The sequence below is a fragment of the Trichomycterus rosablanca genome, chromosome 16, assembly GCF_030014385.1.
Source record: "Trichomycterus rosablanca isolate fTriRos1 chromosome 16, fTriRos1.hap1, whole genome shotgun sequence".
Classification (NCBI taxonomy): domain Eukaryota; kingdom Metazoa; phylum Chordata; class Actinopteri; order Siluriformes; family Trichomycteridae; genus Trichomycterus; species Trichomycterus rosablanca.
The window spans coordinates 18,744,399-18,757,470 of record NC_086003.1 but is presented as its reverse complement, the minus strand read 5'-3'; the positions used below and the strand labels follow the sequence as shown (position 1 = coordinate 18,757,470).

The 13,072-nt window shown below is 36.5% G+C and overlaps 2 protein-coding genes and 1 non-coding gene across 3 annotated transcripts; 2 read left to right on the top strand and 1 right to left on the bottom strand.

Moving 5' to 3' along the window:
- Nucleotides 1-282: 282 nt before the first annotated feature.
- On the top strand, nt 283-3,122 carry pgrmc1 (progesterone receptor membrane component 1). The gene is made up of 3 exons (XM_063011786.1): nt 283-606; nt 2,270-2,425; nt 2,520-3,122. The coding sequence occupies exons 1-3, from the start codon at nt 315-317 to the stop codon at nt 2,612-2,614; spliced, it is 543 nt and encodes a 180-aa protein (XP_062867856.1). The 5' UTR covers nt 283-314; the 3' UTR covers nt 2,615-3,122.
- A 1,593-nt stretch (nt 3,123-4,715) lies between these two features.
- On the bottom strand, nt 4,716-4,826 carry trnal-caa (transfer RNA leucine (anticodon CAA)). Its single transcript has 2 exons — nt 4,789-4,826; nt 4,716-4,761 (listed from the first exon to the last, which is right to left on the bottom strand). It is a non-coding gene; the product is annotated as a tRNA-Leu (tRNA).
- A 2,887-nt stretch (nt 4,827-7,713) lies between these two features.
- LOC134330460 (cytochrome c oxidase subunit 7B, mitochondrial) lies at nt 7,714-11,152 on the top strand. The gene is made up of 3 exons (XM_063011604.1): nt 7,714-7,846; nt 10,695-10,819; nt 10,932-11,152. Exons 1-3 carry the CDS (start codon nt 7,810-7,812, stop codon nt 11,004-11,006), a joined length of 237 nt encoding a protein of 78 aa, XP_062867674.1. The 5' UTR covers nt 7,714-7,809; the 3' UTR covers nt 11,007-11,152.
- Nucleotides 11,153-13,072: the final 1,920 nt, after the last annotated feature.

Below are 13,072 nucleotides of genomic sequence, written 5' to 3'. Positions count from 1 at the left end.
ACTGTGCTGTCTTGTATTATATGACCATTGCTCGTTATCTTTTTTTTAGGTTTTAGAGTATTATTAACTTAATACATAATCTCTCTCTCCTGTTTATGCTTAGTCATACACCGAATAAATAACTACTAACCTCTCACAACACAAATCTACCGAGTTAAAAGCACAGACTCATTCACGCCCCCGTGGATATGTTTTAACATTTTGATTGGCTGACTGTGAACAGTTATTCGCGATTACGCTGCTCTGATTGGTCCGCTGATGTTCGTCCTCGGTTATACTTCGATTTTCGCTAACGCTGAGAGTTAGAAACAAAAATGGCCGAAGTAGAGGGTGAGCAAAGTTCTCCTGGTGTTCTTCAAGAGATTTTTACCTCGCCTTTAAACTTAAGCTTGTTGTTCCTTTGTTTATATCTCCTGTATAAAATATTTCGCGGAGATAAACCTGCAGATGTGCCTCAAGCAGAAGAGCCTTTACCCAAACTGAAGAAACAGGACTTCAGTCTGGCTGAGCTGAAGCAGTATGACGGAGTAACAAACCCGCGGATTCTCATGGCGGTTAACGGCAACGTGTTCGATGTGACCAGAGGAAAGTCGTTCTATGGTCCAGGTAATATAATGTGTACATTAAAAATGCTGTGTTTTATACATTCATACATTTTTATACATTAAAACTACACCTACAAGAAGCAGGAGTTGGACTAATAGTCTCTAGGCAAGAATGAAGATGCATTTCCAACCCTAATAGGGTGGCACGGTGGCTTGGTGGGTAGCACTGTCGTCTCACAGCAAGAAGGTGGGGAGGTCCGGGTCCTTTCTGTGAGGAGTTTGCATGTTCACCCCGTGTCTGCGTGGGTTTCCTCCGGGAGCTCCGGTTACCTCCCACAGTCCAAAGACATGTAAGTCAGGTAAATTGAAGATACAAAATTGTCCATGAGTGTGTTTAATATTAACTTATGGTGAACTGAGTTACTTGTGTAATGAGTCACTACCGTTTCTGTCATGAATGTAACCAAAGTGTGTAAACATGATGTAAAATCCTAATAAATAAATAAATAAATTAACCAACCCTAATTTATTAAATTAAGTTGATAATTTACACTGACCTTGTCTGTATGGAACAGCGATAATGTTAACAGAAACTAATACATATATTTATGCTCTTCAATCAGACTCAAGCAAGCAGAGGAAAACAAACCACAGGAGACACCATTTCCAAGGCTTGTTTTAATAATAGACAGATTTTATTAAACTGGTGCGCTTGGATCACGCTAAATATCTTGGTGTTTATCTTGATGCCGGTGCTTACAATAGGCCCGCCTTATATAATTTAGGTACACTTGCGGTTTAGTATCAGTAAGCGATGAGCTGTTTTCATCTGTGTACTTGACAAATAGTTGGTTGTGCATTACATTTGTGTCACACCCCTTTCCTAATGTTCTTTTGTGCCTACTGACACCCTCTGAACTATGCAGGAACATCCAAATGTGAACCATGATTTGTTATCCAGCAATGAGGAACCTGAGATTTAAGTTAAAGGCTATGCAACTCCAACTCCAATCTATTTTGGTTCATTTGCATGATCACGTTTATAATCCCTTTATTAATAGACAAACATGTTCAGTTTAGGTAATCCCAAGTCTTTCATACACTTTTAGTAGGATAGGAATAGGAGTTCTGAGCATACATGGTAACTGGAAGGCACTTTAATTGTTTGAAGTTTATGTATGTTTGAGTAATGAGATAGCATGGGCCAAAGGTCAGGAACTGACCGGATATGTCAAGGTCTTTTATTTTATCAGAGCTGTATGCACCCTGTACACACCACACAATTAGGGGAAATGTCAACGCATGCAAGTGTAAAATGTGCAAAAGTTATGTATGCTTATTTAGCAGGAAGACATCCATTGTTCATGCACAGCACTAGTAATGTTGTGCTTAAATGCTTTCTGGTGGTCGGAACCATTGCTATAAATGTTCCCATTCTAATAGATATTATACAGAAAATATGCACTTGTGACATTTATCACATTTATTGCTGTCAAACTTTAGTACACATAATTTCAAGAGACTAATCTGAATAAGGCTTATAAGTGACAATTGTTTATACATTAATTTATGTAGCTTGCCTTTTTAAGTACCAGGTTTGATACTTGACACCATACACTGTCTATATTTGGCATGTTCTTTTACATGGTTACTAGTTATGTCATTGAAAATGTCATGTGTAAATCTCCTCACATATTCTGATTTTCTGTGCTATTTATTTCCAGAGGGCCCTTATGGGGTCTTTGCAGGCAGGGATGCTTCTAGAGGATTGGCTACATTTTGTCTGGAGCAAGAAGCCATCAAAGACACACATGATGATCTTTCAGACCTCAACGCCACACAGCAGGAGACCTTGAGCGATTGGGAGGCCCAGTTCACCCGTAAGTCAGACCTTTCACTGGCTCATTTTACACTTCATGTTTAAATAGTTTTATATTTTTCCCTATATTCACTGTTCTTATACTCTTTCGACAGAAAAATATCATCATGTGGGCAAACTCCTGAAGCCTGGAGAAGAGCCTACAGAGTACACAGATGACGAGGAAGTAAAGGACAAAAAGAAGGACTAGATCAGGAGAGACACCCAATCTGTGCCTTTTAGCTACACCTATACACCCTAGTGTACTTCTTAGCATTGTAGTAAACTGATAATTGCAGTTCGCTTTGACTCGTTGGTCTGGACCATCACATTTTCAATTTTTAGTATGCCTCACTGTGAGCTTAATTTGTCTTTGGATGTTAAGAAAGGTTTCAGTCAACATTCCTTCCAGATGATGTGAGCAAATGTTATGATTTGTACTATATGTAATGTTATGACACTACCTGACTGGTGTACTGCATCTTCACATTCGGGCCAAATCATATTCTGGGCATTTTATGTAACAATAATGCTTAAAATACAAAAGAATTGTAATGCACTACAAATGTCTTTATACTGGATCTCATAATATGTTTGCTAAGGATGTGCCTATACTTTTTCTACATGGGTAGACAATATAAAACAGTTTGTTTGAGACCTTGTAATAAAAAAGGTGTCAAACATGTTGTACTTGGAAATATACTTACCATTAACAGTCATTGATGTCTTGATTTTTGTTTTGTTTTGTACAAAACATCCTCCTCTGTCATACCAGCCACCTGCATGTCCTCCCTCACAGCCTCCATAAACCTCCTCTTTGGCCTTCCTTTCCTCCTTCTGCCTGTCGGCTCCATCCTCAGCACCCTTCTCCCGATCTCTCATCCCTCCTCTGTATATAAAGGTCTTTGGGGGAGTTCACCCTGCTTTTCTTAGTTTCTGTACTCATGCCTGAACTTGTTAGAACAGAGGTAAAGAAAAATGTAGTGTGGAATTTTTGGTTTTCATCCACAGTTTTAAATGGTTTGTACATACCACCTATTCTTACATTACCAACACACGAGTATGACAGCCCACTTAATGGAATAACAGTAATGTCTTGCATTTGGTTTATTGATTTGATCAATCTTCACTCTACAGTAGGCATCTTAACCAATTATTAAGGCTCATGCTGTTTTGTGATCCCGAACCTAAACTCAGTAAAAGCCAGTGGGAAAGTGACCACAACTATCAACTAAAAAATAATGGTACACACATTATTATCATTGTGTTTGTTTACCAAATACTTATCCTGCTGTTGTTTAAACCAAAAACAATACATTTACTTTTTATTTTCTATTTTCACTTGTGATTATGACAGCATATGACAATTTTTTGTTATTCTAGTTTCTCTTTAATCGAATAATCAAGTTTTACGCATTGTAGTGATAAATAGGGAGGTACATAGTACAAGTCAAGAATGCCTGTTCTATATACCTTAAACATATTTACATATTTCCTGCATTTACTCACAAATTGCAGAAGTGTTTGTGTTAGTGGCCTATGTAAAATATCACATTTAATGATAAAGCTCTACTGAAACAATTCAGCTCTTGCAGCATACTTGAGTATAAGTAACAATACCTTTATGATAAATGATTAAAGTAAAAGTAATGTAAAAAATTTAACTCTTAAAATACTAAACTACAATATTTTTAAGTATATCAAAAAATGAATGAAAAAACACATAAGGGTTGTATCTTAAGTATATGAAAAAATAAAGCAAATTGTCTTTTAAAAATCTAGCTATACTCAAAAACACCTAAAAATCAAGCAATACTCAATCTAGCAATAACAAGTTTTCCTTGTTAATCTGGTTGTTTTCATGAATTCAATGTTATTATTTACGTTTGTTTATATAAAAAATAGTGTTTTTAACTAATCTCAATTTGTTAATATGTATACACATACACTAATCAGTTTACAAAGTATCAGTTTAAAATTAAGCAAACCAATATCAACAGTTCATAATATATAAACCTTAAAATTAAATACTTTCAAAATACGTTTGTTAAATAGTATGCAAAAGAAGAATAAACACCAAACTGGATTCAATTCACTAAGTAGTTTGTAAGTTTAGTACCGACACACATAGAAGTGCACTAGTAGTAGTGAGAATGTGTGCTGTTTGGGACACAGCATCCTGATTGTCTTCTAAGTCTTAGTACTTGTTGAAGTACTGTAGTTGTTATTCCTCTGGTGTCAGCTTTATAACATGTTTTAAAGGATTCCATATTTAAATTGTAAGAACATGAGTATAAGTGAAAAAAAGTAAGTGTCAGAAGTGGGATTCGAACCCACGCCTCCATTCGGAGACCAGAATACCCGGTTGAACGGAAGGGAAGCACCCTTGAGTCTGGCGCCTTAGACCACTCGGCCATACTGACACAGATACTAAAATTATCATAACACAGTAGTTAAGAAGTAAACAACTACATATAAAACGATTTTTTTTTTTTTTTTTTAATTTGTGGTGCGATTACAGGTTCCTCCATACCAGTGTTTACACTGTTGTTGTTAGCAGGCAGCTATGTCGTTAACGTTACCTGACTCGAAGGAAGAATGAAGCTGCTATTTTGCTAACAACTGTTAACGTTTAACTCACTAAACAACCACCACTTTCACCGTATTAACCGCTATAAGCCCAATGTTATCTAATAATACTAAAAATACTATAAATAGTAAATATACAGACAGGTGGACAGAAAGCAGCACCATGTAGAAAGAAAATTATACGGTAATTTATTGCTTACAATAGCACCAGTCCACATGAAACCGAAGCTTTCTCGCTCACTTCCTATAGGTTTATCCTAACCAGGGTCGCGGGGGTGCTGGAGCCTATCCCAGCTCACTGTGGGCGCAAGGGACACAAAAACACCCCGGGCAGGGCGCCTGTCCATCTCAGTCATCTTTTTATTATTATTTATAGAAGCAGTATACAGTAAACATAACAGTACACTTGATATATATGAACATATTACCAAAAACTATGTTTTAACATTATTACAACAATAACCAGTATATGTTCAACAACAATAAAAAAAAATATATATATATATCAAAAAGAAAAAACAAAGCCAGAGGAATTGCAAATCATTTAAGGAATCTCTTTCCAATAGCATAACCTATAAAATAATAGAGATAATAAAATAAAACCCTCCTTAGAAATGCGTTATTTTTATATAAATGTAAAGTACTTTAAGACAATCAACATAATTTCTTGTTTAAAAAGGGGTTCAAGGAATTTACTGTTCGCAATTATTGTGGCACCTGTGAGCTGCCTTTGGCAGTTCATTCAGTGGTTTAGGGACAGACACCCATTCATACACACATACATTCATACAACAGACAAACATATAAGCTACTTACCCAACCCTCACCGCAGCCACCCCACTCCCAACAACGGGATACACGGCTACGGTGAGCTTAGACACCACTGCCGCAAGGCTTCCTGGGTAAAGCCTGTGCCGACGCTACACTATGTATTCAAATCTAAATTTATAAAATAAATAAAAGATCACTAAAACTTTTACAAAAGACACACCGATCAGAGATGGTAATAAATGGACTTAATCTAGCATTAACTGGTAACATCTGAAGTATAGCAAGTGGACAAGTTACCTCAGCAAAGATCCACATGATGGTGCAGAAACACCACAAACATTCTGACAGAAAACATTTGGTCAAAACTGTCATACATAACAAATTATTATTTTCATATATGGAACTGCAATAAATTGTTTAATTTAAATATAAATAAGCAATATTATAACGCGCATTGAAATGAATGATGTGAACCCTGAGTCGGTTTAGTGATTCAGTTTATTACTAGTTGTCAGTCGTGTGTTTAGTGCCCGTTATATCACTGATGCGCCTTTGTGGATGTATCAGCAAAGACACTTGCATTACTTTTTGCTCTTTTGTATCAGTAAAAGCTGGAGAAGCAGACGCAAAAAGAGAGGAAACCATACCGAGACGAACTCAGCAAGGATGCCAGGAACCGTTATTTGGATAAATGATCATCTGTTAACAGCATTGATAAGCTAAGTTAGTTGTGCTTGTAGTGGTAAATGTTTGTATCATTCATGCTGCTTATTTTGCACAATTAGTACACAAATAAAGTACATATAAATTTTACATTACTGTATTTGATTACTGTCCTGATTTGTTCACAGTCTTAAAAACAATGGTTCCTTAGTCGAGACGATGGTTCATTTACATGCTTAAAGGCTTCTTTGCATTATAAAAATGGGTTTTGAATGCGAAAATACGCCCGATCCGTTTGTGCAATCAGACTGAGAAATGAAAAAGTGGGTAGTTGCAAGGGAAATGTTGCCACAAAGTGTATTCGTTCATTGTATTATTCGATTAAGTAAAGGTATTACTAGAAAAGTGCATCATACCAATCAGGCAGAAATCACACCGACGTGTATACTTATCTCCCCGATTAAACTTTATCGTAGATCTAATGAATATATTTTTCGTTCTTCTTTCATTTCTGACAGAAGAGTGTAAGTTTGTGAATACTTTGCTTTGCACATACAGAAATGGGGCAATTTTAATGGAAATGATAATGTGAATTATATGTACGTAAAGTACGAACGCAACTTACGCACTTTGCGCACCCTACGCAAATTCGAACTACGCTAAAAACGTAGGTCAGATTTGTTAATCGGTTGGGCTGCGTCCGGAATCGCATACTTCCATACTCAATAGTACGCGAAATGAGGATGCGAGAGCGGTTAGTATGTCCGAATACATAGTGTAAATAAAGAGGTACGCGAGAAGTACCCGGATGACCTACTTATTGGGCAGCCATGTTTGAGTATGCAAGCGATGCACACTTGCGGTCCGTTAATGTATCCCATAATGCAACTGGAGCTGCGTAGGCGTTCGAAGCGTAATAAGAAACAAGAAAGATAGCGATAAACGGAGTCCTCTGTTTACAAGTGTAAGTAAGATAAATAAAATAAAACATTTTAAAGACGAATTTATAACAAAAACACGATAAATATCCAAAAGTTTGGCGAGTGGGGTGTGTAATGAGTCTGTAACCATAGTGATATTACGTCATCACGTCCCACGTCATCACTTGACGTTGGAAAGATGGCGGATGTAGTGCGTAGCAGTGTTGTGTGCATACTGCATACTTCTGTACTGGAAGTATGTACTTTTTTACCGGCAGAGTAGTGCATACTTCCTCCAATCTAGTACATACCCTCTAAGTATGCGATTCCGGACGCAGCTCTGGTTTCGCTCCTGCAGCGCCCCCTGTATTAAATACGAGTTTCCGGTGCGTTCAATCTGCCATTTTGTTCTACACAGTTCAAGGGTATTCAGAAACAGCCCGAATCTGATTCATTACGAAGCATGTACCGTCTCACCAGAGCAGCTCTTAACCTGACCGGTAAAATTAAGCCTTATTTACATTTATTCTTATTTATTCCATTTAGTTTAGGTTACCTGAAACTGGTTGCAACCCAACATCAACATTTAGCGCTAAGAGTTAGCTAGCGGTGCTAATTGCATATTTGTGCTAGCGTATGTTTGCTATGAATGTAAAATTAGAGATTTAGAAAACCTGTTTTTAAGTAGTAACTGGGGTGTTTTAGGTATTGTCAACTATTTTCTGTTTTTTATGTGTATTATAGTGTTTGTCTTTTCTGTAGTGTAATATCTTCCGGTAAATGTGCTAGCTAGCTACATAAGTCACCTAATGTTAATACACTTACACAGTGCTATCACAGTGTTCCGTGCATCACACAGGGTGACCTATAGTATTTAAAGTCGACCTGCTTTCTTGGTCAGAAAGGGAACACGTTTTGCTGTTGCATTTGTTGTAAATTGTATTATTTTATGTATGTATTATAACTTATTAATAAAGATAATCAATGTAGAGCTGTCAGCATAACTAAGGTGTACGGGACATTGACGGGAGTTTTATCTCATTACACCAGATCGTGATCACTACATATACAATACTAAACATGGCTTTTTATTTATTGCAGGCTTCATCTCAGTGTCTTGATCGTAGTGTTATCTTGTTATAGTTTTAAGAGTTGTGCCTATCATGAATTGATACAAAAATAACTACGATATTTACAGCAACATTGGCTGATTGTTTTAGTTGTTTTTAAATGAGTCTTTTGGTGGCCAAATAAAGGACACAAACTGTTGCACTTTCAGGTGGTATGCCAGATGACCTTTATTTGTTTCATTCACTGGTTTGTGTGACACAAACTTAGCATTTTAGATCTGTTACAGAAATTAAATGTACATGTTTAAGAACACGACACATCACTATAAGTATAGTAATTGTTTTGTTAAGTGCATGACAATACGGCATATAATTCTTATTTCAATTTCCAAGATGGAAAATGCCTTCCAATTATAATAAATATATATTTAATTAATATGAAATCAAACTAGTCCATTAAAGATATTACAGACTTGAAATGTTCCTAAACACCTACTGTATTATTTAATCTGTAGCGGTAAGGATTAAAGTGCACATGGGTATCTTATTTACAAATATAAAATCTTAGCACAGTTAAAATACACACACACACACACACACACACACACACACACACACACACACACAACTGTCCTGATGGTAGCTGATTGTTGGTACATGGCCTATTTTGATTGTGCATATCTAGTATTCTAGAGTTAATTCTCCCTTTTTGCACTGGTTTAACTTTGTTATATGGTTACTGTCAAAATTAAATATAATATTATAATTAGGGCTGTCAAACGATTAAAATTTTTAATCGTGATTAATCTCAGAATTTCATATAGTTAATCGCGATTAATCGCATAAAAAAAATCTGTGTAAATGTTATAGAAAACAAGGATTTTTAAGTGAAATGTTACAATTAAAATGGTGAACACATTTTATGCTAAATGTACTGATGTTAAAAACTGCTGGGACAAGAGAAAACTGTAAGGGAGTTTATTCACTCACATACTAGGCAGTAAATGTCAGATTGTAGGTTAGAATTTCTCCATCAGCAAACATTGTAGATCAGCGGTGCTTTAGGTGGGATAAGGCGTAGTTATTGTAACAGACTTGTCTGTGGTTGTATCGTGACGATGGTTTGATGGACGTTTCTACACGAAGTGAGTGTGTTTTGACCCTTTGGGGCTTCCATAGTTCATGAACTAACGTGCTCGACTCAGCTTTCCGGTATTCGGTACAGAAGAAGAAGTTAATTAAGTGTAATAAAGTGTTCTGCTCCCGACAACTTGTGAATATAGCGTGTATTTATTTCTTTATTATGCAAGTGCATCACTACCACGATCGGTTACATTATGTTAACAAACCGCAAATGAAAAACGGTGGCAAGTCCGACATTAAAACGTTTGTTCTACCAGTCAAGTGTCAACATGAACTAGAATTTGCGTTAATGGCACTAATTTTTTTTATCGCGTTAAATTGAGGTCGCGTTAATGCGTTATTATCGCGTTAACTTCGACAGCCCTAATTATAATATATACAAAATAGGATCTAGTCAGTTAGCACTTTCTTAGAGATCAAAATGCATATTGTAGAGGTATTTACTTTAAACAGTCCATCAATCAGGATGTAATTACAATAAGTGCAATATGTAGGAGCAATGGCATCTTGTATGACCACTGTAAAGTTCAGCAATATTTTTTGATGAGGGCCATGTATTACTGTTCATGTATATGGTAAACATCACAGAGGAAATGTACTACTGGGTTTATAAAATGTGACAAATTAGTGGAAAGTAAATGTGTTCCATACAACTATTAGGTATTGTATGAATGAGTGCAACTGTCTAACCCTAAATGCTATAAGTGAAACAAAACTTGATACAGAACATTGTTTGGTATGTATTAATTTACCATAATAAGTATGATCTACATTAGCTTATTAAAGCAAGGTCACACTGTCCCATACACTCTTGAACAGACATTACATCTCTTTGTAATCACATCAGTCATCAGAAAACACACATGCTGGATTAAGGGTCTTGCTGATTTAGTCTGTTTTGACCAGTAATATTTAAAACAAAATTCTTTGACATGACTGCTTAAAACATCTCTCCTTCTGCATTTTTAACTTGTAAGTACAGAGCAAAATGTTGTGACTTATGATTTGTTTTGTTTTCATCTGTATATAATGGAATGCTGATGAATGAAGCACTTGATTAAATAGGAAAACCAGTTTTAATCGTTTGTCAGTCTGAAAAACAATGTAATGGCATAATTTTTTTCCTTCTTTCCAGGACAAGCTACCCGCCAGGTTGCAGTGCGACATGCTTCCTCAGATGTATCCAGAGGGTTCCACGTGAAGTATGGCACACCCCTGCTGATTGGTGGAGCAGCATTTTGCTCTGCAGTCTGGGGATATGTAGGTTTTCACACATACCCATTATATACTCAGTCTTAATTATTTATACCTAGTAACTATCCAATTTTTGTAGGAGTTTGTTATTCATTTTGTTTTATGTTTATCTTTGCAGGTGATCACATCGACTGGCATTGTGTGGAACCTGTCTCCAGTTGGCAAGGTCCAGCCAAAAGAATGGAAGGAGTAATGGGAGAATTGCCATTAGCTTTCCTCAGTGGCAATGCAGAATCCATCTGAACTTTTCCATTTTGATAATGGATGTGCTTTACACCTGATTCCTATCGTTGGCCTGTGTGTCTGTAAAAATGTAATAAATTAAATATAAATACACTTCTTTGAATTTTCTTTCATATATCTTTAAACAGAACAGAATTATTATCAGTCATTTAAAAAAAAAAAAACAACCATTATGTAATCATGCTTATTATTGCTGTCAAGGCCTGGACCTCCACTGGGGTTGCTGTAAAAACTTAAAAGTACAGCTTTTTAATATTTTGTGTTTTTGTGTATGGTAATTTATGAGCTCTGGAAAATGAATAGGAAAATAATTTTAATAGTAAAATGATGCTACACTGCAGTTCACTGCTAGTAAGTATTGTCCACACTGTTGGCTCTCTTTTGCCAAACATAAAAATACAAAGATATAAGTAAAAAGCATTTAGCAGATGTTTTTATCCGAAGCAACTTACAATCATCACTAAATGAAATTTGAGGGTTGATAGCTCAGGGGCCCAGCAATGGCAGTGTTGGGGCTTGAACCAGCAACCTTCAAATGACTAGACAAGTACCTTAATCGCTGAGCTACCACTGCCCTAGTAATAGCATTAATTTATAAATCCTTTTGATCTGTATTTCATTCAAAATAAGACAAAACCAATTAACTTTCTTATTGTTTGTGTATGTATTACAGGGACAGTGGTAGCCTAGTGGGTAGAGCTTTGAGTTATCAATTGGAAGATTGGCGGTTCAAATCCAGGCTCAGCTATGCAGCCACTGTTGGGTCCTTGAGCAAGACCCTTAACCCTGTCTGCTCCAGGGGCGCTGTAAGATGGCTGACCCTGCGCTCTGACCCCAGCTTTTAAACAAGCTGGGATATGCGAAGAAAAGAATTTCATTGTACTGTATGTATATATGACAAATAAAGTATATCATCTTCTTCTTCTATTAGCCAATTTAAAATTTAATGCTGACATTTGAGCTTAGCATTTAATGGCATTTAGCAAACACTGTTGTCCAAAGCGACTTACAGTACTGTGACAGTATACAGTCTAAGCAATTGAGGGTTAAGGGCCTTGCTCAAGGGCCCAACAGCAGCAATCCGGCGACCTTCTGACCTACTAGTACCTTCACCACTAAGCTACAACGTCCGTTTTGAGACATTCAGGTTAGTTAATTTTTTCTTTGCCTTGGAGAACTCCATCCATTATTCAAAAATCGGGTTCGCTGGGTAATACACCTCAGCCTTTAGGTGGTCTTTACGGAGCCCCTAAGGTGACATCCCAAAAAAAAAAAATGCGTGGCCATGCCTTATTAACTCGTGGGAACAAGATAGTTAAGTCGTGGCCACCACTTAGTAAGGTGTGGTAACAAGATCCTTTTATTTTCACAGCTTACACAAATCATACAGAATCGGATATATGCTGTAGGGGAATTCATGTACATGGCCATAGATGATCACACCATATTCAACTGTTTGAACTAGGGATGCATCAATACCATTTTTTCCCAACCGAGTACAAGTACATGTATTTTTGTACTCGCAGATACCGATACCTATTTAGAATGATGCAATCTAGAGCATTATGGAATAGTGTAGTTTTTAAGTAAAATAGTGCAGTGGAACAGTTGCTTGGGTTGCCATCACTTGTAAAAAAAAAAAAAAAAAAAAAAAACACCGCACAGACATCATTGAGAAAGCTTCTGACAAGCTAACGTTAACGTTCATTAATAAACGCACATAATTAACGTTGTGCACACCATACATGCGATGCGATTCTGCTGATTGAAATATTTACTATTTAATATTTAAGATAATACAGTCCGATCAGATCTGAGCCGATTCTATCAGCACATACATTCGTGGTTCACCTCGGTAAATCGTAAACGACTCTGAGTCGGCTCCCGCTCTGTGGTAATAACCAGTATAATTAAGCCTGAGCTTTATAATGTAAGCGAACACAAAATGTTCTGTAGTAGTTGGTGTTTATTTACAACCGCAACATTCATTAAAACAGTAAACACGGAGAGATGACT